At 46.4% G+C, this 26639-nt stretch overlaps 2 protein-coding genes across 2 annotated transcripts; one reads left to right on the top strand and one right to left on the bottom strand.

Annotated features, from left to right (window-relative positions):
* Positions 1 to 225: 225 nt before the first annotated feature.
* SPATA2 (spermatogenesis associated 2) lies at positions 226 to 11243 on the top strand. The gene is made up of 3 exons (XM_082670471.1): positions 226 to 345; positions 6490 to 6937; positions 7865 to 11243. The coding sequence occupies exons 2-3, from the start codon at positions 6602 to 6604 to the stop codon at positions 9089 to 9091; spliced, it is 1563 nt and encodes a 520-aa protein (XP_082526597.1). The 5' UTR covers positions 226 to 345; positions 6490 to 6601; the 3' UTR covers positions 9092 to 11243.
* Positions 11244 to 13956: 2713 nt separating this feature from the next.
* LOC309832782 (interferon lambda-1-like) lies at positions 13957 to 14531 on the bottom strand (the record flags this gene model as incomplete). Its single annotated transcript, XM_082670749.1, is given in 2 exon segments — positions 13957 to 14102; positions 14105 to 14531. Coding segments are annotated over 2 exon segments (573 nt in total).
* Positions 14532 to 26639: the final 12108 nt, after the last annotated feature.

Raw genomic sequence — 26639 nt, 5'->3', positions numbered from 1 at the left:
TTCCGGGTTCCAGCCCCAGCAGAGGCAGTGGGCCTTTAGACCTCAAAGCGGGACTCCGCGGCCTCTCTGCTCACTCTTCTGCCTCCCGCTTCTTCCTCCACCGCCAGCGAGCAACGGCCTCACCCCAGCCCAGGGCGTAGCCGCGGCCGGGCCTCCCTTTGGACCCGCCTCCGAGATACGTCACTTCCTGGTTGAGTGTTTCCGGGTCGCCGTGGCCCCGGGCTACTGGTCTCTGTCCCCTGCAGCCGGCCGGAGCTGCGAGAGCCCAGCCGGGCCTGGCTCCGGCGGCGGCCGCGGCTCCTTCCTGCTCCCCTCGGCCGGGGCGTCCTCGGCGGCAGTGCCGGGGTGAGTGCGGGGCGGCCGTGGGCGGAAAAGGCCTCTGGGGCTTTCCCCGGCGGAGGGGGCCCCCCGGTTAGGCGGGGCTCTGCCGGCCCGGGAGCGGGGTCCCTTCGCGGCCTGCGGGGGCGACGGGCGGGCCCGTCTTTTCGGCGCTCCGGGGGCCCATTTAATTCTCAGGATCCCCACTCCCGCAGGGTGGCTAAGGGCAGCTCAGGAGGAACACCCCCTCTACAGCGACTAACAAGGCAGGAGGACACCCCGATTCCACCGTGAGGCAGTTACCGCGCAGTGGTCCCCAGCTCACGCTCTGGCGACATTCTGGGGTTTGTACTCACTGTGTGACCTTGGGCAAGTCACTTCGTCTCTGAGCCTTAGTTGCCTGATCAGTTAAATGGGTAGTGAACCTGCCTACTAGGGCCGTGGTGGGGATGAAGTGAGATGCATGCGAAGCACAGTCTCTGGCATACAGCAGGCGTCCAATAAATGATAGCTGCTGTTAATTAATTCACAGACCCGTGGGGAGAGCCCGAGTTTGGGACTAGGGTGTTTTTCACAACTGATGTCGCACTCAGAGGTTGTTGGAATTATCAGGCTGGGAATAGCAGTCGCCAGCTTCTGTTCCCTGCAGGGAGGGGAACCTCCTTGCTTCAGAGCCCCTCTGCGAGTCGCAGCTGCCACTGGGGAAGCCCAATTTCAGCATCGCTGAGATTATTTTCAAAGGTTTGGAAATCCTCTCTCTGAATCTCTCTGGAACTGGGTTGGGGTGTGGGGACCCTCTGGCGCTTCACAGCCAGTGGAAGGTTGCCTAGGATGTGTCTCACGGGCCTTGGGCTGGGGATGAATGCAGAGGATTGGGGTGCGGAGGTGGAGGGGGTTGTTCTGCGCTCCCCTTGCTGCTGTTTGGAGGCCAGGGAAACTCTGAGCCTCTTGAAGCTAGACCAGGGATACATAAACCTGTGGACTGGGGCGATGCCGGGCCCAAAATAGCTTCTGTCTGTGCAGGGAGGGGGCGCCTTCAAATGCTGCTTGGAGAATGTTTCTGCTTGAATGGGCCAGCTGAGGTAAAGCCAAGCTCATGCTTTGCTATCCAGAATCATTTCAATTCCGTTTAGTGAGGTTTTAAACAGATATAGCTTTCCTTTGAGATGTTTAAAAAATAATAATTAAAATCCACCACCTCCCTGATTGCAACATCTCTCTCTTCATTGCTTTGCTTTTCAAAGGGGACCCGGATTATGGGTGCAGGAAGTGCTGACCAGGCCTGTTGGCTCTGGGCACCCGTCTGATTCTGTTAGGGACGTTCACGGTGCCATTTTTTTTTTTTTTTCTTTCCGCCACACTGGCACGTCTTGGCGTTCCAATCCTTGGGTTGCTTGGAGAAATTAATGGCTTCTGTCACCAGGCTGTCTTGGTCTCCTGTAACCACGCTGTTTTTGCAGAGAGCGTGTTTTTTGTTGTTTTTGCAGAGTGCTAGGAATAAATTGCTGGCTCTATGCTCAGAAGAGACACCAGCTACAATGCAGCCTGTATTCTCAGGAATGAATTCAGGAGGGATGATGTCAGCTGCTCTACCACTGGCCCGGCTCTGGTCGCCTCTCCTCTTGGCCCTTGAGCTTACGTCATAAATAGATTTGTGGCTCTTCCAACCCCATTCTGTGTGAGAAGATGTGAATTTTGCTACTACAGGAATTTTTAGAGCTCAACTCTGCTGGCCCTGCCATAGGGCGTTCTGACTTAGTTGAGCCCTTTCAAGAAGAGCTGTCCAGCAGCAGGACAGCTTTGCCTGAAAGCAGCACAGCTCAGAGCTTGAGTCAGGGTTTTGGCCTCAGACCTAGGTTCAGATCTCAGAGCCACTTCTTCCTAGCCTTGTGACTTAGGGCAAGCGACTTGGCCCCTCTGAGCCTCAGTTTTTTCTTTTTAACCCTGGGGTTGTCGTGTGGATTTCATTGATTTTCACGGAGCACTTAGCAAAGGGCCCTTATGTACTAATCCCTTGGTGAATGGTACTAATGGTAACAATAAATGAGTGAGATAAATGAGAAAAAGCACAGGCTGCAGGGCCGGTCAACCCAAGTTCAGATTCCAGCTCTGACCCATTCAAGCTGTGTTGGGCAGGTTGTTTAATGGCTGAGCCTTGGTCTGTTTCCTCGTAGAATTGTGAGGATTAAACTGGGTGATGCAGTTAAAGTGGAAAGCCCAATGTTTAGCACATAGTAGGACTTCAATAATTGTTAGTTTCCTTCTCTCCTTGCCTTAATTATCTTTTAGCATTCATTTTCTTTCACCTGTTTCCTCACCTACCTAGGTTGGTTCAAGATTTTTCTTAGATGAGTTTCCTATCCTTGACTTTGGGACTTTGAATACCAACTGGGCTATTTGGATCCCTTTTCCTTGTTTATCTGCCAGCCTTAAACAAGGGTGTGGACTGTGGTGTGATTACAGAGCAGCAGACGCTGAGCTTGAGGGCGGCTGACTTTGTTTTAAAAAAAAAAATCAGTCTCTATTGGCTGAAGGCTGACTTCCTTGGAGAAAAATCACAGCAGTGTTTAGGAGACTTGATGTCCCTCTGTTTAAATTGTTCTCAGGTGTACTAAAAAAAAGTCCCTGGGGCCAGAGGCTGGATGAAAGCTTCTTTTGGATAAATAAAAAATGGTATATGTATATGGGTTTTTTTTTAGCAAGGACAGTGATGTCTTCTCTCAGGTTGTAATACAATTTTATTTTTTAAGAGAACATACATACTTTGATACTGGGCAGTAAGCCCTTTCAAGTAGAATTCAGGGCAGAGCTTTATCTTCTCAGCTTCTGTTCCCTACTGTCCCCTACCCACCCCACATTCCCCCCACTGCACCCAGCCTAGGGCCCGGCATAGGGTAGGTGCTGCATACTTGTTGAGCTCAGGAATCATGGGGTGGTGGGAGGTACACAGGTTTCATGTCATAAGGCCAGTGGAATCTGGGATCCACCTTTTCCTAACACTGAGCTATAGACAGCACGTCATGTCATGGAGCCTCGGTTTCTTCTCGCTCTTGCTGGTCTCCCAGAATTCTGGGGAGAGCTAAATGAGAAAGTAAAGCATCATTTCGCCTGTTTTATCAAACACCTACTGTGTGCCAGGAGCTGTGTGAGGCATCATGGTGAGCAAAACAGACACTGTCCTTGCCTTTGTGGAGCTTACTGGGTATTGGTGGGAGACAAAGAGAGGAAGCTAGTAAATGAATAAAGTTGGTAATTTCAAATGGTGATTACCCCAGGGTAACGCAATAACGAGGGACAGGGCATGTGGGATTTACTGAGCTGCGGTTGTCAGGGAGAGCCTCGGAGGGATGACATTTGAGCTGAGACCTGAATGATGAGAGTGAGCCAGCGACAGGAGGAATCAAAGGAAGAACATGCAGAAGGAACAACATGTGCAGAGGCCTGAGGTAGGGACTTCCCTGGTGGTGCAGTGGTTGAGAATCCACCTGCCAATGCAGGGGACATGGGTTCGAGCCCTGGTCTGGGAAGACCCCGCATGCCGCGGAGCAACTAAGCCCGTGCGCCACAACTACTGAGCCTGCGCTCTAGGGCCCGCGAGCCGCAACTACTGAAGCCTGCGTGCCTAGAGCCCGAGCTCTGCAACAAGAGAAGCCACCGCGATGAGAAACCCGCGCAACGCAACGAAGAGTAGCCCCCGCTCGCTGCAACTAGAGGAAGCTCGCGCGCAGCAACGAAGACCCAATGCAGCCAAAAATAAATAAATGAATTAAAAACAAAACAAAACAAAAAGGTTACCTGGCCTTTTAAAAAAAAAAAGGTCTTGAGGTAGAAATGGGCTTGATGTGTTTGAGGAGCAGACAGAAGGGTCCTTGTGGGTGGACCTTAAGAGGGAAGGGAAAGACTGCTCTGAGGACCACAGAGACGTTGGTCAGGAGGTAGAATTTGATCCCAAATGGATTTGTTTGCCTTGTGTGCTCCTCAGGCCTATTTGTTCTATTTGTTCCTGAAGCCTTGGGCTTCCTTGGCAGGGCAGTGGGTGGGAGAAGGTGACCTCTCTGTGTCCCTAATTCTCCTGCATGTCTTACCCCTCACCCAACAGTTAAGACCCCTGGGTGTCTCCCCAAAACTGTGGAGAAGCCAGAGGAGTGGCTCATTGAGACATGGGTGATTTTATTGACTTCCTGAGAGTTGCCAGGCTTGTAGGCCCTTAGAACTTCTGAGCTGAACTCAGATCTGCTAAAGGACTCCACAGGTCCGTCCCATCCCACCGCGGCTTCTTTTTGGTCCCTCAACATTTCCCACAGCCAGCAGGACCCCACCCTTCACTCAGGCAGCAGGTGTTTATGAAGCATGTAACCTGCTCTGGCACTGTGACCCCTACTGAGTCATTTGGTTGCAATCCCTGCACCCATGAGCTTGTGGTCAGGAAAGGTAGGACGGGCAAGTGTGAAAATGCATGTCCACCCCCCAGTCGGAGATATTTGCATCACTCTGATCTTACAAACATCCTTGAGGATGCTTGGAGGGTCTAGCACCTTCAGACACCAGAAATGTCTGCTTGTGTGTATCAAGGGCTTACTTTGAGCTGGCATTCTGAAGAGCTTTCTATACTGATTGCATATAATCCTTCCACCAACTCTGGACTATAAGTGCTATTATTAACCCCCTTTTTCAGATGAGAAAACTGAGGCCCAGGTTGAGTAGTTTGCCCAAGTAACCTAGAAAAGCAGATCCAGGGTTCACACCCAGGCAGTCCAGCTTTGCAATCTGTTTGTAACCCCGATGCTGTGTCGCCTCCCCTGGCCTGGCAGGTCCCTCCATGAATCCAGATTTGCTCCCAGCATCGTAACACCAAGAATTCTGATGGATCTGTACATGTTCTACTAACAAGTGGCCAAGGAGACAGCAAGAGTGTATAAATCCTGTGTGTCCCAGCTCTGAATGTCCTTTCCTCTCCCAACAGCAGACTGTAAAAGTCGGATATGGAATTCCCTGGCGGTCCATGGTTAGGATTCCACGCTTGCACTGCAGGGGGCATGGGTTCGATCCCTGGTCTGGGAATTAAGATCCCACATGTGGCATGGCCCAAAAAAACAAACAAAAAAATCAAAGATGGATAAAGGCACTCTCCAGGGCTCAGCAGTCAAAGTGGTCTTTTTTTTTTTTTTTTTTCCCTCTCGCAGTACGCGGGCCTCTCACTGCTGTGGCCTCTCCCGTTGCGGAGCACAGGCTCCGGACGCGCAGGCTCAGTGGCCACGCTCACGGGCCCAGCCGCTCCACGGCATGTGGGATCTTCCCGGACCGGGGCACGAACCCGTGTCCCCTGCATCGGCAGGCAGACTCTCAACCACTGCACCACCAGGGAAGCCCCAAAGTGGTCTTTTTAAAAAAAATTGCAGATACGATCATGTCCCTCTTCCCCTTGCTTTGAACTGTTCAGGGGCTTCACTTGGCTCTTTGAATAAAATGTACAACTCTTTGAGACCTTGGGGATCAGGATCCTGCTTCTGCCGGCAGCTTCATCTCCTGTGACTCCCCTCCTCTCCCTGCTTCAGCCACACTAGCCTTCTTTGTGTTCACATGCCAGGCTCCTTCCCGCCTCAGGAAAGCGGGGTGTGGTGGTTAAGGGGACGGACTTGGGAGCCAGCCTGCCTGGGCTCTGATCTCAGCTCTGCTTCTTAATAGTCCTGTAACTTTGGGCAAGTTTCTTGATGTCTTCATGTCTCAGTTTTCACATTTGTAAAATGGGGATAACAACAGTGCCTATCTCCTCGAGTTGTTTAAGAAGATGGAATGAGTTAGTCCATGTAGGCACCTGGCAGGTAGTAAGTGCTGATAGTGTTAGCTCAGGGCCTTCCTCCCTGCCGACGCCTCATCCTTTGGGTCTAACCGTCACTTTCTCAGGGGCTTTTTAACCATCCCCCATCCCCATGAAACCAGGTTAGGTGCCCCAATCATATTTTTCATTTGTGAGCTCAGCAAAGTCAAGGACCTTATCTGTCGTGTTTCCACTACAACATGGTGTACCTATTCACTAAATGTGTTGAGGGCCAGGGGCTGGTGGTGCCCAGTGTAGCTCAGGACAGCTGTTTTTTGTTTGGCCTCAGCTGCTACAAGCTGGGACGTGGACCATTTCAAGGAATGATGTGCTGCTTATTCTTCCTCTTGCAGAGCACTCTGCTGGTCCAGGCAGGCGACATGTCAATGCTTCTAGCAATGTCCCTGCCTCTAACTCAGAAGCCATGGAGGAAATAAGGTAGCCCCCGTCCCTGGATCGGATCGGATGGGGAAGCCCAGTTCAATGGATGCAAAATATAAGGATGACTTATTTCGGAAGTACGTGCAGTTCCATGAAGGCAAAGTGGACACCACCCCCAGCAAGCAGCGGCCTGGCAGTGATGAGTCCCTGCGGGTGGCAGCCTCGACCCTGCTCAGCCTGCACAAGGTGGATCCCTTTTATCGATTCCGGCTGATCCAGTTCTATGAGGTGGTGGAGAGCTCTCTGCGCTCACTGAGCTCCTCCAGTCTGCGGGCTCTGCACTGTGCCTTCAGTGTGCTCGAAACGGTGGGTGTCAACCTTTTCCTCTACCCGTGGAAGAAGGAATTCAGAAGCATCAAGGTAAGGTCTAGGGACGGGCTCTCCACACTGGTCTCCCTTCTCCCTTCTTGCCCCTTCCAGTCCATCTTGAGAGGGTTTGTGCCCATCTAATCACATCCTTCCTCTGCTCACGGGTCCCCCCAGGTTCTCCACTGCCTTTGAGATAACAACCAGAACTGCCCCTATGGCTCCCCACCTGGCCCCTCTGCCTGGTGTCATCTCTTAACTGGCTCCCCACCCCTGGCAGCTCACATCTGAAACTGAGGTTGGAAAGGTGGGCAGTACCGGTTGTGCAGGGCCTTGGAGCCCAGGGCAGAGGGCTGGAATTTATTCTAAGGGGGCTGGGAAGCAGGCAGTGCCGGGATCAGGTTTACATTGGAAAAGAATCCTCCTGGTTGCTGTACGGGAGAGAGATTGTAGAGGGGCAAGAGTCAGCCGGGGAGACCGTTAGGAGGCTGCTGCAGGTGTCCGCGCAAGCGGAGGAAAGCAGAGAGCGGGGAGGAGGATGAACTCGAGACAGAATTCTGAATCATTCCAAAGGCAGTGATGGCTCAGGAGAGTTTCCACCAAGTCAGGCTAAGCCTAACGTATGCTTCAAACCTTTGTAGAAATGCCAGAAAGGAATATTCTCATTGCTCATGGGTGTTGTGCCTGCTCTTCCTCAAGGAGCAGAGCCGCTGCACCCCACGTAGAAAGCTAGTGGCTTTGTTCCCTACGCTGGAAAAAGGAGCGCTGCGTCATTTCCCTCAGACCCGTGCGCCTAGCTGTTGGGAAGCATTAGCCTCTGCCTTGCGCAGTGAGACACTGCCGTGGAGATCACTCCCCCTTCCTCTCCCTGTGTGTTCCGGTTCAGACTTGATGGGATACGCTCTGATGCAGGCTCCGTTCGTTGTGTGCCGCAGAGAGAAACACCCACCTCTCTTTTTCTACCCCCCTTCCTTCCCCTAGACCTACACGGGCCCCTTTGTTTATTACGTCAAGTCCACATTACTGGAAGAGGACATCCGAGCCATCCTGAATTACATGGGCTACGTGCCCGAGTTGGGGACTGCGTACAAGCTCAAAGAGCTGGTAGAGACCCTCCAAGTGAAGATGGTCTCCTTTGAACTCTTTCTGGCCAAGGTGGAGTGTGAACAGATGCTGGAAATCCACTCCCAAGTCAAGGACAAAGGCTACTCTGAGCTGGACGTGGTGAGCGAGCGCAAGAGCAGCGCGGAGGACGTGCGAGGCTGCTCAGATGCCCTGCGGCGGCGGGCCGAGGGCCGGGAGCACCTGACAACCTCCATGGCCCGCGTGGTGCTCCAGAAGTCGGCCAGCGAGCGGGCAGCCAAGGACTACTACAAGCCCCGTGTGACCAAGCCCTCAAGGTCGGTGGACACCTATGACAATTATTGGGAGAGCCGGAAGCCGCCCCTGAAGACCTCGTTGAGCCTGCGGAAGGAGCCTGTGGCAGCAGACTTGGGGGACGACCTCAAGGACGAGATCATCCGCCCGTCCCCCTCGCTCCTGACCATGTCCAGCTCCCCCCACGGCAGCCCGGATGACCTGCCATCCCCCTCCCCCAACAACGGCCTTGGCTTGCTGCGTGGCACGTACTTCTCTGCTCAGGAGGATGTGGATCTGTACACAGACTCGGAACCCAGGGCCACGTACCGGAGGCAGGATGCCCTGCGGCCAGATGTCTGGCTGGTCAGAAACGACGCCCACCCCATCTACCACAAGCGCTCGCCCCCCGCCAAAGAGTCCGCCCTCTCCAAGTGCCAAAACTGCGGTCTGTCCTGCAGCTCCTCCCTCTGCCAGCGCTGCGACAGCCTGCTCGCCTGCTCCCCGGCCTCCAAGCCCGGCGGCTTCCCCAGCAAGGCCTCCGCCCACGACAGCCTGGCCCACGGGTCATCTCTGCGGGAGAAGTATGCAGGCCAGACACAGGGCCTCGACCGGCCGCCGCACCTCCACTCGAAATCCAAGCCCTCCTCTGCAGCCGCCACCCGCTGTGGCTTCTGTGACCGCCCCGGGGCCGCCAACACCTGCACCCAATGTTCGAAAGCCTCCTGCGACGCCTGCCTCAGCACCTACCATTACGACCCCTGCTGCAAAAAGAGTGAGCTGCACAAGTTCATGCCCAACAACCAGCTGAACTACAAGTCCGCCCAGTTCTCCCATCTCGTGTACAGATAGACTCGACCTTGCACCTCCCTGCTACAAGGGCTACACCACTGACCTTTCTGGTTTCATGGGGAAGAAACGTTAACACGTTGATCCCAGAAGCAGAGGCCTGCACTTGACCACGTGGTTGTGGGGGGGGATCGTGTGGTCTGCTGCCCCACGTGGGAGTTCCCGTATCGACTCAGATATGTCAGCTGATGGCTGCTTCGCCACCTGGCAAGAGAGACGGGTGGCACTTGCATTCAGATTCATTTTTGCTCTCACTCCCTGTTCCATTCTTTTGTTTTTGTCTCTCAAAGAGGATTTCTATCTCTGGGACTCTTGCCATGCCGACTGCTCCCACGGCAAAGCCAACTTGGACTGGGAAGGGCCCTCCAGGTCCCCTCCAAACGCCCACCTGGAGTGGTGAGCTAGAGGCCTGTTGGCTTGTGAAATGAGCCCTCCTGCCACACCGGGCCTCATCCACTGGCTCATCCCTCCACCACCCTTTCCCAAACACGAGGATCCCCGGCGGCAGCCCCCCACCCAACTTCACTGCCTCTCCACGTATCGAGGGTGACCCCAGTCCAGGATTCGCTTAATGTCATCCTGTTGCCTCCACAGCTCAGTTCAGCCTTGGGGTTTGTGAAGTTGGCTCTAGCTCTCTGAAGGGTGGACCTTCCACACTGGGACTGACTTTTCCCCCCTTTCTGTTGTTTGCACATGCCTCTCTTACTCTACTGTAAATAGATATTTTTGAGATTTATTTTTAAATAAATATTCAACTTGCTGTGTGTTTCAAAGTGGTTAAAACATTAACGATGTAGCTATTTATAAAAATGCCCCGGGTTCTTTAGTCTTCCAAGGGAGGGGCTCGTGCCCTTCCATCTTGTATCCTCCACTCGCCACAGCCCGAGGGTAGAGTGGAGATTGTAGGGGCAGAGGAGGAACAGAGACGATGTCCCCTGAGTTGGTGGAGAGCCACTGTCTTCCCTACAATAAATTTCTAACACCTACCTCCAGTGTGCACTTAGGGGGTTAGTCTGGGCCGAGAGGTCTGTGCGCCTGCAGACTGTGACAACCTAGTGACCATTCAGGAACCTCACCCTGTGGATCTCCGGCCTGGTCTTTGCCGCTTGCTGAGTGTGAACCTTGCACTCCAAACTTCTTGAGTCTCAATTCAGAAGGAAAATCGTTTGGGATTCCCACCACCCCTCTATCTCAGTCCTCTTCTCTTCACCTGTTTCCAGGATTCCTCTGCAACATTTGTGACCTTTTTGCACTAAAAGTGGGCAGGAGCCGGCGTGCGCCCATCAGACAGATGTGTCCTGAGGTTCTTAGCCGAGCCTCAGCGCTCCTAAACCCGAAGGCCTCTTAAACTCCTAATGTGAATTGCTGACCCCGGATTTCCTTTTGGGGTGCAGAGCAGGAGTGGGGCAAGAATTTGAAAATAAAACTGCTTCCTTGTGAACTAACAGTATATTTTAGCCATAAGTGTTTGTGATGTACAGAACGTTGTAGGAATTTACATGCAGTGCGTTTTCTGATAGAAGGAGGTATTCAGCTCTTGAGCAAATTTAAATCTGGCTGAATCCTGAGGCCACTGTGAATTTGCTGATGTTCTTCCAACTTAGTTGCGTGATTTTAAGGTTTTCAAAATCTTCTATGGCTCTTTTTCTATATATCTAGTAGATCACGTGTAGATATTCAATGTGTATATAAAGCTGAATTTCAACCAACTTTATTACTAAGACCCACCCATTCTGGGGCATTCATCTCTGATGTTCTTCCTTTTCACGTTTCAGAAGTGTCCGTGCCTGTCCCAGTCCTGAGTTTTCTAGTTTTCCATTTCCAGACTGCTCTAGCACTACACTAACTCTTTTAACCAACCGTGATGCCACGTAACTTACACAGCAGACGAAAGTAGGAATAACTAACTTGTCCTGGAAGAGAAAGGCCAGTGTGTGTATCATCACGGAAATACTGTGTTCGTGGACTGGAATAGGAAATGCTGTGACCGTGCTCCTCCTCGTTGTGTATCTTATTGTATGAGGTTGCTGTGACTGAGATAAATACACGCTAACTTAAAAAAGCAGATGTTTTGCATTTGATTTCTACCAAGAGTTGAAATGTTGAGAGATGATTTAAAAAAATAAATAAAGTGTCTTCCATTGTTAAATGAAGTGTTTGGGGTTTTATGTCCCTCCTCCCTGCTGCTTTGAAGTTTGGGTTGCTTGGGGTTTTTTGTTTTTAAATTTAACTTCAAGAAAATTTATTTATTTATTTATTTATTTATGGCTGTGTTGGGTCTTCGTTGCTGTGCGTGGGCTTTCTTTAGTTGCGGTGAGTGAGGGCTACTCTTTGTCGCAGTGCGCAGGCTTCTTGTTGCGGTGGCTTTTTTTGTTGCAGAGCGTGGGCTCTAGAGTGCAGGCTCAGTAGTTGTGGCACACGGGCCTAGCTGCTCTGTGGCATGTGGGATCTTCCTGGACCAAGGCTTGAACCCGTGTCCCCTGCATTCTTAACCAGGCAGGTGGATTCTTAACCACTGCGCCACCAGGGAAGTCCGGTTGCTTGGGTTTTTCGGTGTTTTTTTGTTTGTTTTTGTTTTTTTTGCTCAAGCCATGTTTTAGTTCTTTAGTGACAGGACTCACATTTTTTCCTCCATTAAACTGACGAATAATAACAGCCAGCATTTGAATGCTTATACTGTGAGCCAGGCATTTTATACGCTGAGACTTTACGTTCGTGATCTCATATAATTGTCTCAATCCTCCTAGAAGATAACATAAATCCTGTTCTGATCCCCATCTTACCAACGGGGAAACCAAGGTGTTCAGAGTTCAGCCGTGTTTCCTAGAAGTGAGACTGCAGACTCCAGGAGAAGTGATTGTTGCTGGTGACCTGACAGGAATTAAATAACATTGAAGGGCGTTGTGAAAAAAATTAATCCCGTTTAAAATTTTTTTGATCCGTTTAAATGCCCTAAGGAGGATTCTGGTCAGTGTAATGCGAGTTTGTCTTTAACAAGAGAAAGCAGGAGTCAGGCTGAGAACCTCTGGCAGAATCTTAGGTTTTCAGTTACCTTCTATTTAGGGCAGGCCATAATGGGGGATTACTTTAAAAATCAATTTAAGGTGTTTTTAAAAATGAAGTTTCCTGAAACTAATATAACATTGTAAATCAACTCTACTTCAATAAAAATAAATAAAAAATAAATCATGGTTGACTTAAAAGCAGAATGTATTGCAAAAATCTTAAGAGTGGTATAAGCGCAGCTGTGGTTTGGGACATCCTGTCTTTATGCACTGGTGGGGTGTCTGTGCCACCATGCTGACCACTCTGCAGGGTTGGACCCCACAAAGCCACTCAGCTGTCGGGGAAGAGACTGAACGGTTTTCTCCATCTCATTCACTGGCTGAGCAAATATCCAAGCCTTGGACCAGACCAAGGCCCAGGTACTGGGTTTGGTTTTAGTGACAGCATAGGAAATGGCACTGCCATCCTGGCTACCAGGAACAGCAGCTTCCTAGAGATGAACACCCAGCCTGGGAGAGCAAAGGAAGCCAGACACTCACTCCTGTATCTAAAGCGGAGCAGAGACTCTGAGCAGGTTGCTTAATTCGTATATGTAAATGACAAGCATAAACATCCTCAGGCCCACCAGTTGTACAAGATTAACATTAGCCTTGCTGCCAGCTCTGTACCCCACACGACGTTGCCAATTGGACCCCAATCTCTGCTCACCCTTTCTCCCTTGGTAATAGAAGCCTTGAATTTTAGACATCTAGCCATCCAGAATAAAGACTGCCTTTCCCAGCCTCTCCTGCAGCTGGGCATGGTCATACGGTTATGTCTGGTCCCTAGGATGGAAAGATACTGTGTGTGGCTTCTGAGACATGTCCTTCAAAGAAAGAAGCTTGTTTTTCCCACCCTGGCTGCGCTGGCTGGCATGGAGCAGCCATGTGAGACTCTGAGGCAGAGGCCAAGTGAAGGGGGCTGCAGTGAGTAGCTGGAAGAGGCTGGGTCCCTGATGCTTAGGAAGCCACCATCATACCTGGCCTGCCCCACCTGCCTTCAGAGTTTTATATGTGAGAAGTAAACTTCTGTCTTGCTTAAACCACATTTTTTCCATTTGCTCATTTTGGAAAGCTTTTTATTTACAAAAGAAGTGAGACTACTCTAATGATGCCTCATGTACATCGAACGCAGGACTTCAGCAGCTCAATGGTTAACAACTTCCGGCCAATCTGACTTTTTTCTGTACCTGTCAATCCACTTTCCCCACTCCTAAGTTTCTTAGAAGCAAATTCCAGACATCTGTTTCACTTGTGAACATTTCAGTACCTGTATCTAAAAGACAAGGACTTTTAAAACAATACCATGATCACATCTAAATTTTTATAACAGTTTCTTAATTGTAACAAATACCCAATCACTGTTCGCAGGTCCAATTGTCTTAGAAGTGCATACTTTTAAAACTGTGTGTTTGCGTTGGGGCCCAAATAAGGTCTCATGTTGTTGCAATGGATAGATCTTTAAATCACATTTATCCTAAAGGCTGTCCCTATAGAAGGACATTTTCCTCTTTCTCTTCTTTTCCCTTGAAATGTATTTGTTGAAGAAATCGGATTGTTTGTCCTTCAGTTTGCCAGAGTCTACATTTTGCTGATTGCATCCTCTGCTGTTGTTTATCACGTTCCTCTGTTCTCTCAACCTCCTGAAAATTGGCAGCTGGCTCTTCTTTTTTTTTTTTACAGTTTCTTACTGTTTGTTTGAACATGTTGTACAAAAGTAGAAAAATAAACATTTCTTCTGCAGCTCCATAAATAAAGGATTAGAGGAAATAACTTAAGGCAGGGTTGGGGCTTAGTGCATAAGTAAGGTCTGGGTCCAGGTTTTCAGATATTCAGGTCTCCACTGGCAACAATTCTCAGATCCCTCATGAGGAGGCAGAAGAGGTTGAATGTGACAGAGGCCTCGAGACAGCCTTGGGACTCCTCCTTTGTGGCCTCCTGGAGCCGGCACAGCCAGTGGTGGAGGCGGTCTGGGGCTGGGATTCTGCTGTGGGCCGAGCCGGGATGCAAGCCTGAAGCTCGGAGTGGATGTGGCGCAACGTGTGCAGCGGCTGGTCCAGGATGACCCCCGAGGACGAGTCTGCCACAGCACCCAGGACCTTCAGCGTCAGGTCTAACTCTGCCTCCAAGGCCACAGGACGCTCCCACACCTGCCGCTGCCTCAGGTCCCGGGTCCTGGGGAAGCGGTGAGAGCTGCAGCTCCAGTTCTTCAGCGAGAGCGACTCTTCTAAGGCATCCTTGGCTTTCTTGAAGCCCTCCAGCTCCCTTGGCAACAGAGATTGGAACCGGCCCATGTGGCAGCCCTTCCCGGTTGTGGTGGGCTTGGACGTGGGGACAGGGCCTGCTCTGGCCAAGTCCAGCATCACAGTCGCCAACACCAGGACCCAAGCTGCAGCCATGGCTAAATCCCAACTGCTTGTTTGGCCCCATGGCTCTGCTTTTAGCCAGGTTCACTGGGCAATCCTAGCTGATGTGTGTAAAGTGAAAAGGCAAATGGAAACAGGAATCTCCACTTTGATGGCAAAGGCACGAGTGTGGGGGTCCAGTCGCCGAACCAGGTGAGCCCGGACCTGTGCCAGGAAGGAAAGAGATACTGAAATTCAGTCACAGGAGAGAACTTTGCTTCTGAGAAGTCCCTGTGCCTGGAGAATCTCCAGGTTAGGACTCCCGGGGGCAGCCTTTAGCTCGCTGACTTTGGGGAGCCTCCGAATGAGGCCGAGGCAGGTGGAGGGATGGGAAAGTGGCTCGAGGACTCTCACAGTGGGGTAGGGACCTGGCGGGTGTGGGTGAGGCTGCCTGAGTGGCCGAGAAGGGGCATCCCTTGAATGTGCAGAAGTTTTAAAGTTTGCTGTGGTCCCCTTTTCTACTTTTGCTTTTGTTACCTATGCTTTTGGTGTTATATCCAAGAAATTGTTGCCAAATCCAGCGTCATGAAACTTCTCTCTGTTTTCTTCTAGGAGCTTTTTAGTTTTAGGTCTTACATTTGAACACTTTAATCCGTTTTCAGTTTTGTGTATGGTGTAAGGTAAGGGTCTAACTTCGTTCTTTTGCATTTGGATATCCAGTTTTCCCAGTACCATTTGAGGAGACTGACCTTTCCCCATTGAGTGATCTTGGCTTCCCTGTTGAAGATCTTTTGACTACATACGTGAGGGTTTATTTCTGGCCTCTCTATTCTGTTCCATTGGACCATAGGTCTATCTTTATGCCAGTACCACACTATTTTGATTACTGTAGCTTTGTATGTAATGTGTTTTTATTTTTATTTATTTATTTATTTATTTATGGCTGTGTTGGGTCTTCGTTTCTGTGCGAGGGCTTTCTCTAGTTGCGGCGAGCAGGGGCCACTCTTCATCGTGGTGCGCGGGCCTCTCACTGTCGCGGCCTCTCTTGTTGTGGAGCACAGGCTCCAGACGCGCAGGCTCAGTAGTTGTGGCTCACAGGCCTAGGTGCTCTGCGGCATGTGGGATCTTCCCAGACCAGGGCTCGAACCCGTGTCCCCTGCATTGGCAGGCAGATTCTCACCGCTGCGCCACCAGGGAAGCCCTGTATGTAATGTGTTTTGAAATCAGGAAGTGTGAGGCCTCCAACGTCGTTCTTCTTTCTCAAGATTGTTCTGGCTATTCGGGGTCCCTTGAGATCCCATATAAATTTTAGGATTTTTTTCCCATCTGTGCAAATATGCCATTGGGATTTTGATAGGGATTACATTGAGTCAGTAGATTGCTTTGGGTAGTGTGGACATTTTAATGATATTCAGTCTTCTAACTCATGAGTACAGGATGTCTTTCCATTAATTTGTCTCTTCTTTAATTTCTTTCAGCAATGTTTTGTAGTTTTTGGTGTGCAAGTCCTTCACCTCCTTGGTTAAGTTTACTTCTAAATATTTTATTCTTTTTGATGCTATTGTAAGTGGAATTGTTTTTGTAATTTTCTCTTCAGATTGTTCAGTATTCGTGTATAGAAATGCAACTGATTTTTGTGTGTTGATTTTGTATCCTGCAACTTGGCTGAATTCATTTCTTAGTTCTAACAGGTGTGTGTATGTGTGTAATCTTTAGGGTTTTCTACGTAAGATCATGTCATCTGAGAACAGATATAATTTCACTTCTTTCCAGTTTGGATGCTATTGATTGATTGATTGATTGATTGATTTATGCTTAATTGCTCTGGCTAAGCCTACCAGTACTATGTTTAATAGAAGAGGCAAGAGTGGGCATCGTGGCCTCTTCTAAAGGAAAAACTCTGTCTTTCATCACTGAGTATGAAGTTAGCTGTGGTGTATGTGTTTTCATATGTGGCTTTTATTATGTTGAGATAGTTTCCTTCTATTCCTAGTTTGTTGAGTGTTTTTTATCATGAAAGTATGTTGAATTTTGTCAAACGCTTTTCATGCATTAATTGAGATGATCTTGTAGTCTTTGTTCTTCATCCCATTAATGTGCTATATCACATGGTAGTTGACTTTTGAGGCTTGCTCAGATGTGGGTATGATTTTTTTTGTTGTTGTAAGAATACTTCATAGATGTTATTTTCTTTCATCAGGAGGCACATGATGTCGAGTTCTCTCCCTTTGGGATATTAATAGCTGTTAAGGCTGTTAGTCAGGACTTAGATCCATTATTTCATCAGAGCATGCAAAATGGAGATATTCCAATTCTAGTCTTGTTTGGCAACTGGAATACTTCTATAAAAAGAAACTTTTCTGTGGTGGTGTGACTCTATACCTGGGACAAAACTGCATGGAGCTAAACACACACACACACAGAGGACAGCACGTAAAACTGCTGTAATCTGAACAAGGTCTATGCCAATGTCAGTTTCCTGGTTGTGATACTGCTTTATAGTTGTGCAAGATGTTACCCCTGGGAGAAACATGGGTACATGGGACCTTTCTGTACTATTTTTGCAACTTCCTATAAATCTATGAATTAAAAAAAAAGTTAGACAAAGAAACTTCCCTCATCTACTATTTGACTACCAGTGATATAGTTTAAGAAAAGCAGGATGGGGACTTCCCTGGTGGTCCAGTGGTTAAGACTCCGTGCTTCCACTGCAGGAGGCACAGGTCCGATCCCTGATCGGGGTACTAAGATCCCACATGCTGCACGGCCAAAAAAAAGGTGGGGGGATAGATGCGTACTTCTTTGTATTTATTTATTTATTTATTTATTTATTTATTTATTTATTTATTTATTTATGGCTGTGCTGGGTCTTCGCTGCTGCACGCACGGGCTTTCTCTAGTTGTGGTGAGCAGGGTCCACTCTTCGTTGCAGTGCGCGGGCTTCTCATTGGTGGCTTCTCTTGTTGTAGAGCACGGGCTCTAGGCACACGGGCTCAGTAGTTGTGGCTCGCAGGCTCTAGAGTGTAGGCTCAGTAACTGCGGCGCATGGGCTTATTTGCTCTGCAGCATGTTGGATCTTCCCGGACCAGGGCTCGAACCCTTGTCCCCTGCATTGGCAGGCGCATTCTTAACCACTGTGCCACCAGGGAAGCCCTCTTTGCCTTTATTTTTACTTAGAATAATGAATTGATGCCTTAGAATTCCCCAGCAGTGACTGATTTTTTAAAAGTATATTATTATGAACTCATTGATTTCCATATATTTTAAGTATTTCAATCAATTACATGATTACTGTTATTGATGCTCAAATTCCTGTCTTTGTTCAGTCAGAACCTCTTCAAGCTGGCTCCTGAGTCCTGACCTGACCCTGAAACCTCTGATTGCTTCCTCTCTGTTTGGTATGACAAGGGGCTCCATGTTCATCTTTGTACATTTCCTGCCCAACTCCTGGGCTCAGATGTTTCTCCAAAGAGCCCTGGGTCCTTTTGCTGTGAAATGACATTTGGATACCAAAGTCCGAGAGCTAAGGGTGCTCACTGCCTCTGGGTTGGTCATTGTTTCCAGGTCTTTTCAGTGAGCAGAGCTAGCAATGGGTTTATATCTCTAAAAACACAAAGTACGTTGTAAGTTCATACTTATACTTAAATTAAAATTCAGGACCACAGGATTTTTGCTCAACCTCATTTCTCTTTTATTCCCATGCTGAGGATCCTGGTTCTCAAGGGGTCCAGGGAAGCCACTACTAGTTTTGATTTTGTCACCATAGCTAGACCTGATCCTGAAAGGAGGGAGTCACCTGGGACAACCCTTGGAGAGCATCTCAGTTACTCACCACAGAGCGGGGAGAAGGACTAAGGCTCAGAGAGTGTGAGGAGCCTTTGCAAGTTTGCACATAAGATTAACTCCTGGTTGCCCATGGCTCTGTTAGGAAATGAAATATCAGGGATACAAGTGAAGCCAGGGTAGGTGTCATGTGGTTCAAATGCAGTTCCTCACCTTCCTTCCCCTACCCCAGAGGAGCCCTGGATCCTGGGGTTGACTTTTCCAGCCTCTCTTCACACTCTGCTACACTTGGCTGCATCCCTAAGCACTACTGTTTCACAACATCATTTTGCCTGGTTTTGTATGTACTTATTCATCTGCAGCTTTCTTTCTCCCCTTCTTTCAGTATTTTGAGATTTATCCATGTTGATATGTTATTCTAGTTTCATTCATTCATCCATCCATCCGTTCTTGCTGCTGTATACTGTTCCTTACATTACTGTGCCACTGTTTAATCCATTCTCCTAGTGGGAAACAGCTCGTTTCCAATAATTTGCTATTACAGATATTCTTGTAGGTGTCTCCTGAGTATGCATGACTATGTAAGAATTTCTATAGGGTGGCGTGGGCACACTTTTTCTGTAAATGGTGATAGTGAATATTTTTGGCTTTGGGAGACAAGAGGCAAATATATATATTTATATTTATATATTATTATATAGATAATATAGAACAAATAAAACAAATTTCCACGAATTTTTTATTAAAACATTCAAAACTTTATGGACATTAAACTTTGAATTTCATATAATTTTCATGTCGTGAAATACTGTTCTTTTGAATTTTTTTTTTTCAACCATTTGAACACGTTAAAATCCCAGGCTCAGCTCGCTGGTGGTACAGAACAGGAGACAGGCTGGGCTTGGGCCTCAGGCAGTGTTTGCCTCTCCTTGCTCTCTAGGGCTTAAACCGAGGAGAGGACTCGCTGGATTGAAGGGTCCCAGGCATCTTTAACTTTACTAGGCACTGCCAGGTGCTCTTCAAAGTGAATTCCATCAATTTAGACCCTCACCAGAGCATGAGGAGACTTCCTATTTCCCTAGCGTTTTTTTCTTCACTTTAAAAAAATCTTTTTAAAATTTATTTTTAAATTCTTAAAAATTTTATTGAAATATAATTGATTTACAATGTTGTGTTAGTTTGAGGTGTCCAGCAAAGTGATTCAGTTGTGTGTGTGTGTGTGTGTGTGTGTATATATATATATATATATATTTTTTAGATTCTTTTCCATTATAGGTGTACTGAAGATGTTGAGTATAGTTCTGTGTGCTATACAGTAGGTTTTTGTTGCTTATCTATTTTATATATAGTAGCGTGTATATTTTACTCCCAAACTCCTAATTTATCACCCCCTTTTCCCGTTTTGGTAACCATAAGTTTGTTTTCTATGTCTGTGAGTCTATTTGTTTTGTAAATAAGTTCATTTGTATCATCCCTAGCCCTCTTGAAATCACATCAGATCTCTCCATTTAATGCATTGCTCCTCTAGTTCTAGTTTCATTTATAATCACATTTTGAAAAGTGAAGATAGCACACTGTATGTTCCTTATTACTGAATGAAAGTTCTTTTTGAATTTTATTTACTTTTTATACAGCAGGTTCTTATTAGTTATCCATTTTACACATATTAGTATATATATGTCAATCCCAATCTCCCAATTCATCCCACCACCACGAGCCCCCTGCCACTTTCCCCCCTTGGTGTCCATACGTTTGTTCTCTACATCTGTGTCTCTATTTCTGCCTTGCAAACTGGTTCATCTGTACCATTTTTCTGGATTCCACATATCTGTGTTAATATACGATGTTTGTTTTTCTGACTTACTTCACTCTATATGACAGTCTCTAGATCCATCCACGTCTCTACAAATGACCCAGTTTCGTTCCTTTTTATGGCTGATATTCCATTGTATATATGTACCACATCTTCTTTATCCATTCGTCTGTCGATGGGCATTTAGGTTGCTTCCATGACCTGGCTATTGTAAATAGTGCTGCAGTGAACATTGGGGTGCATGTGTCTTTTTGAATTATGGCTTTCTCTCGGTATATGCCCAGTAGTGGGATTGCTGGGTCATATGGTAATTCTATTTTTAGTTTTTTAAGGAATCTCCATACTGTTCTCCATAGTGGCTGTATCAATTTACATTCCCACCAACAGTGCAAGAGGGTTCCCTTTTCTCCACACCCTATCCAGCATCTGTTGTTTGTAGATTTTCTGATGATGCCCATTCTAACAGGTGTGAGGTGATACCTCATTGTAGCTTTGATTTGTATTTCTCTAATAATTAGTGATGTTGAGCAGCCTTTGGCCATCTGTATGTCTTCTTTGGAGAAATGTCTATTTAGGTCTTCCGCCCATTTTTTGATTGGGTTGTTTGTTTTTCTAATATTGAACTGCATGATCTGTTTATATATTTTGGAGATTAATCCTTTGCCGTTGATTCATTTGCAAATATTTTCTCCCATTCTGAGGGTTGCCTTTTCGTCTTGTTTGTAGTTCCTTTGCTGTGCAAAAGCTTTTAAGTTTCATTAGGTCCCATTTGTTTATTTTTGTTTTTATTTCCATTACTCTAGGAGGTGGATCAAAAAAGATCTTGCTGTGGTTTATGTCAAAGAGTGTTCTTCCTATGTTTTCCTCTAAGAGTTTTATAGTGTCTGGTCTTATGTTTAGGTCTTTAATCCATTTTGAATTTATTTTTGTGTGTGGTGTTAGGGAGTGTTCTAATTTCATTCTTTTACCTGTAGCTGTCCAGTTTTCCAGCACCACTTACTGAAGAGACTTGTCTTTTCTCTATTGTATATCCTTACCTCCTTTGTCATAGATTAGTTGACCATAGGTGCATGGGTTTATCTCTGGGCTTTCTATCCTGTTCCATTGATCTATATTTCTGTTTTTGTGCCAGTACCATATTGTCTTCATTACTGTAGCTCTGTAGTATAGTCTGAAGTCAGGGAGTCTGATTCCTCCAGCTCCGTTTTTTCCCCTAAGATCGCTTTGGCTATTCGGGGTCTTTTGTCTCCATACAAATTTTAAGATTTTTTTGTTCTAGTTCTGTAAAAAATACCATTCGTAATTTGATAGGGATTGCATTGAATCTGTAGATTGCTTTGGGTAGTATAGTCATTTTCACAATATTGATTCTTCCAATCCAACAACATGGTGTATCTCTCCATCTGTTTGTGTCATCTTTGATTTCTTTCATCAGTGTCTTATAGTTTTCTGAGTACAGGTCTTTTACCACCTTAGGTAGGTTTATTTCTAGGTATTTTATTCTTTTTGTTGCAATGGTGAATGGGATTGTTCCCTTAATTTCTCTTTCTGGTCTTTCGTTGTTAATGTATAGGAATGCAAGAGATTTCTGTGCATTAATTTTGTATCCTGCAACTTTACCAAATTCATTGATTAGCTCTAGTAGTTTTCTGGTGGCATCTTTAGGATTCTCTATGTATAGTATCATGTCATCTGCAAACAGTGACAGTTTTACTTCTTCTTTTCCAATTTGCATTCCTTTTATTTTTCTTCTCTGATTGCCGTGGCTAGGACTTTCAAAACTATGTTGAATAATAGTGGCGAGAGTGGACATCCTTGTCTTGTTCCTGATCTTAGAGGAAATGGTTTGTTTTTCACCATTGAGAATGATGTTTGCTGTGGGTTTGTCATATATGGCCTTTATTATTTTGAGGTAGTTTTCCTCTATGCCCACTTTCTGGAGAGTTTTTATCATAAATGGGCGTTGAATTTTGTCAAAAGCTTTTTCTGCATCTATTGAGATGATCATATGGTTTTTATCTTTCAGTTTGTTAATGTGGTATATCACATTGATTGATTTGCGTATATTGAAGAATCCTTGCATCCCTGGGATAAATCCCACTTGATCATGGTGTATGATCCTTTTAATATGTTGTTGGATTCTGTTGCTAGTATTTTGTTCAGGATTTTTTCATCTATATTTATCAGTGATATTGGTCTGTAATTTTCTTTTTTTGTAGTATCTCTGTCTGGTTTTGGTATCAGGGTGATGGTGGCCTCGTAGAATGAGTTTGGGACTGTTACTTCCTCTGCAATTTTTTGGAAGAGTTTGAGAAGGATTGGTGTTAGCTCTTCTGTAAATGTTTGATAGAATTCACCTGTGAAGCCACCTGGTCCTGGACTTTTGTTTGTTGGAAGATTTTTAATCACAGTTTCAATTTCATTACTTGTGATGGTCTGTTCATATTTTCTGTTTTTTCCTGGTTCAGTCTTGGAAGGTTATACCTTCCTAAGAATTTGTCCATTTCTTCCAGGTTGTCCATTTTATTGGCATAGAGTTGCTTGTAGTAGTCTCTTAGGATGCTTTGTATTTCTGTGGTGTCCGTTGTAATTTCTCCTTTTTCATTTCTAATTTTATTGATTTGAGTCCTCTCCCTCTTTTTCCTGATGAGTCTGGCTAAAGGTTTATCAATTTGTTTACCTTCTCAAAGAACCAGCTTTTAGTTTTATTGATCTTTGCTATTGTTTTCTTCGTTTCTATTCCATTTGTTTCTGCTCTGATCTTTATGATTTCTTTCCTTCTACTAACTTTGGGTTTTGTTTGTTCTTCTTTCTCTAGTTCCTTTAGGTGTAAGTGTAGTTGTTTATTTGAGATTTTTTTTGTTTCTTGAGGTAGGATTGTATTGCTATAAACTTCCCTCTTAGAACTGCTTTTGCTGCATCCCATAGGTTTTAGATTGTCATGTTTTCGTTGTAATTTGTCTCTAGGTATTTTTTGATTTCCTCTTTGATTTCTTCAGTGATCTCTTGGTTATTTAGTAACGTATTGTTTAGCTTCCATGTGTTTGTGTTTTTTATGGTTTTTTTCCCTGTGATTGATTTCTAATCTCATAGCGTTGTGGTCAGAAAAGATGCTTGATATGATTTCAATTTTTCTTAAATTTACCGAGGCTTGATTTATGACCCAAGATGTGATCTATCCTGGAGAATGTTCCATGTGCACTTGAGAAGAAAGTGTAATCTGCTGTTTTTGGATGGAACGTCCTATAAATATTAAATCTATCTGGTCTGTTATGTCATTTAAACCTTCTGTTTCCTTATTAATTTTCTGTCTGGATGATCTGTCCATTGATGTAAGTGAGGTGTTAAAGTCCCCCACTATTATTGTGTTACTGTCGATTTCCTCTTTTATAGCTGTTAGCAGTTGCCTTATGTATTGAGGTGCTCCTATGTTGGGTGCATATATAATTGTTATATCTTCTTCTTGGATAGATCCCTTGATCATTATGTAGTGTCCTTGTCTCTTGTAACATTCTTTATTTTAAAGTCTATTTTATCTGATATGAGTATTGCTACTCCAGCTTTCTTTTGATTTCCGTTTGCATGGAATATCTTTTTCCATCCCCTCACTTTCAGTCTGTAAGTGTCCCTAGGTCTGAAGTGGGTCTCTTGTAAACAGCATATATATGGGTCTTCTTTTTGTATCCATTCAGCGAGCCTGTGTCTTTTGGTTGGAGCATTTAATCCATTCATGTTTAAGGTAATTATCGATACATATGTTCCTATTACCATTTTGTTAATTGTTATGGGTTTGTTTTCGTAGGTCCTTTTCTTTTGCGTTTCCCACTTACAGAAGTTCCTTTAGCATTTGTTGTAGGGCTGGTTTGGTGGTGCTGAATTCTCTTAGCTTTTGCTTGTCTGTAAAGCTTTTGATTTCTCCGTCGAATCTGAATGAGATCCTTGCTAGGTAGAATAATCTTGGTTGTAGTTTCTTCCCTTTCATCACTTTAAATATATTGTGCCACTCCCTTCTGGCTTGTAGAGTTTCTGCTGAGAAATCAGCTGTTAACCTTATGGGAGTTCCCTTGTATGTTACTTGTCATTTTTCCCTTGTTGCTTTCAATAATATTTTGTCTTTAATTTTTGTCAGTTTGATTACTGTGTGTCTCAGCATGTTTCTCCTTGGGTTTATCCTGCCTGGGACTCTCTGTGCTTCCTGGATTTGGGTGGCTATTTCCTTTCCCATGTTAGGGAAGTTTTCAACTATAATCTGTTCACATATTTTCTCGGGTCCTTTTTCTCTCTCTTCTCCTTCTGGGACCCCTATAATGCAAATGCTGTGTTTAATGTTGTCCCAGAGGTCTCTTAGACTGTCTTCATTTCCTTTCATTCTTTTTTCTTTATTCTGTTCCACGGCAGTGAATTCCACTATTCTGTCTTCCAGGTCACTTATCTGTTCTTCTGCTTCATTTATTCTGCTGTTGATTCCTTCTAGTGTATTTTTCATTTCAGTTATTGTATTGTTCATCTCTGTTTGTTCTTTAATTCTTCTAGGTGTTTGTTCTTTAATTCTTCTAGGTCTTTGTTAAACATTTCTTGCATCTTCTCGATCTTTGCCTCCATTCTTTTTCCAGGGCCCTGGATCATCTTCACTATCATTATTCTGAATTCTTTTTCTGGAAGCTTGCCTATCTCCACTTCATTTAGTTGTTTTCTGGGGTTTTATCTTGTTCCTTCATCTGGTACACAGTCCTCTGCCTTTAAATTTTGTCCACTTTTCTGTGAATGTGGTTTTCGTTCCACAGGCTGCAGAATTGTAGTTCTTCTTGCTTCTGCTGTCTGCCCTCTGGTCTGAATAAAAGTTCTTTGTGAAAGAAATAGAAAATATCTTCAGACGAGATCTTAAAAGTTACCCATTATCTTTCCACTCAGAGAGGACCAAAGTTCTCTCAAACTTCATACCTATCCTTCCAGATTTTTTCCTATATACACACACATCAATTTAATTTTTGGAGGCTGATGCTATATATGTTGTTTTGGAATCTGCTCGTCTGACTTCATGAAGTTCTTTCAGTTAGGATTATTTTTGTTGTAACATAAAACCCAACCCAAACAGCATCAGCAGCAAGAACATGTATTGTCTCCCGCAGTGAGCTCCGGTGGGAGGTCGGTTCCAGGACTGCTTAATTCACTGGTCCGACAGTGTTGTTAACAACTCAGGGCCTCTGTCTTTCTGCGCAGCAGGTTGGTGAGGCCTTCCCTTGTCTCAGAATTGCTGCAGCAGGTCTGAGCACTGCATCCCCACATAATGGGAGGCAAAGGCCAGACCATGGGAAGAGGGTGCTTCCCTTCTTTGAGTGACTGAGTGTGAGGAAACAGTCCTGGAAATTCCCTAAGACGTTGCTTCATTCTTCTGTCGGAATTGGGCCAGAGGCCCATTCCTCAGCATTCTCAGGCGAGGGGAGTGGAATGACCATAAATGGCTTCATCTCTCCTCAGCTCCCCTGGGAGTCGAGTGGAGGTCATGGGGCCCTCAACTTTGTGTGTGACCCTCCCCTGCAGCTTTCTGGCCTCCAAGCAAAATACTACTTCCCTGGTTTGCTCCCCTTCACCCTGAGTGCTTTTTCTAGACATTGAGAAGGTTGAAATGTGAATGAAAATACCCAGTCCCACTCAGGCTCTGCTCACCTTTACTACCAGGGTTCCATTTTGTCCAGGCTGACACTCTGCTCATTTCCTAGCCTCCTCTGCAGCCATCGGTGGCCTGGGAAGATTCTGCTTTATATTTGCCAGAGGCCTATCACTCCAGTGCCACCTGTCATCCCACCTGCATGGTTTCATTAGGGTGGAGGAATCCTTCTCTGAACCCAGGTCTCCGTCACAGGCGGAAGGGAGCTGAGGGCCACGTGCGCCTCCTACCAGCGCTGCTCCCTGACCAGGTTCCCTGCCTGACACCAGCAGGCATTGGTTTGGGCGTGCAGTTAGCAATCCAGGTAGAGGAAGGGTCCAGGATGTGATTTATTCTCCCCCCACCGTTCCTCCTTTGGCCTGGGGGTGGGGATGCATTGCAGGGTGGAGAGGAACTAAGAGCCCTGGTTCTGGCCTCCCTGTCAGGAGGCTCGTGCCTGGGGTCAGGACAGGTTCTTCTGCCTGGTTTCATTTATATCACATGTATTTTTTGTTTGCACCTGTTACCGTAAGTAGCTTCAGATGCCTTCTGGAAGCATGAGAGTGTATAAACAAACGGAGCCTCCAGACGCCCCACAGATACCGCCACCAGCTTCCATCTGACTCGCACGGCCGTGTGGGTTCAGAGCCTGGTTTCAGTCAAAGGCCTACCAGGGGCCAGTCTGCAACCCCAGCAGGGAGGAGGGCGGCTAGCCCAGAGAACCCCAGGGAGGACAAGTCCCTCGCACCTGTGAGGAAGCAGCTGTGGCTGGAGGCTGGAGGCTGGGCCTGAGCTGAGCCCTTCTGCTTGGCCTCACGTCCTCCTCACTGAGGGACTGTGTGCTCAGGCCATTCAAGATGGCTGTCCCCTGCTCTCTGCATATCCCCTGCTCGATCAGCCCCTGCTTCCCTCACGTGAC

Source organism: Grampus griseus (genome assembly GCF_964374135.1).
Source record: "Grampus griseus genome assembly, chromosome: 14".
Taxonomy (NCBI): domain Eukaryota; kingdom Metazoa; phylum Chordata; class Mammalia; order Artiodactyla; family Delphinidae; genus Grampus; species Grampus griseus.
Note: the sequence above shows the minus strand (reverse complement) of the source record. Positions and strands in the feature narration are given on the sequence as shown.

Bases quoted from the DNA above. Each gene is read 5' to 3' on its own strand.
- SPATA2 (XM_082670471.1), top strand. From the start codon at position 6,602: ATGGGGAAGCCCAGTTCAATGGATGCAAAATATAAGGATGACTTATTT. The intron at 6,938-7,864 runs GTAAGGTCTAGG...TCCTTCCCCTAG, and splicing joins AGGAATTCAGAAGCATCAAG to ACCTACACGGGCCCCTTTGT.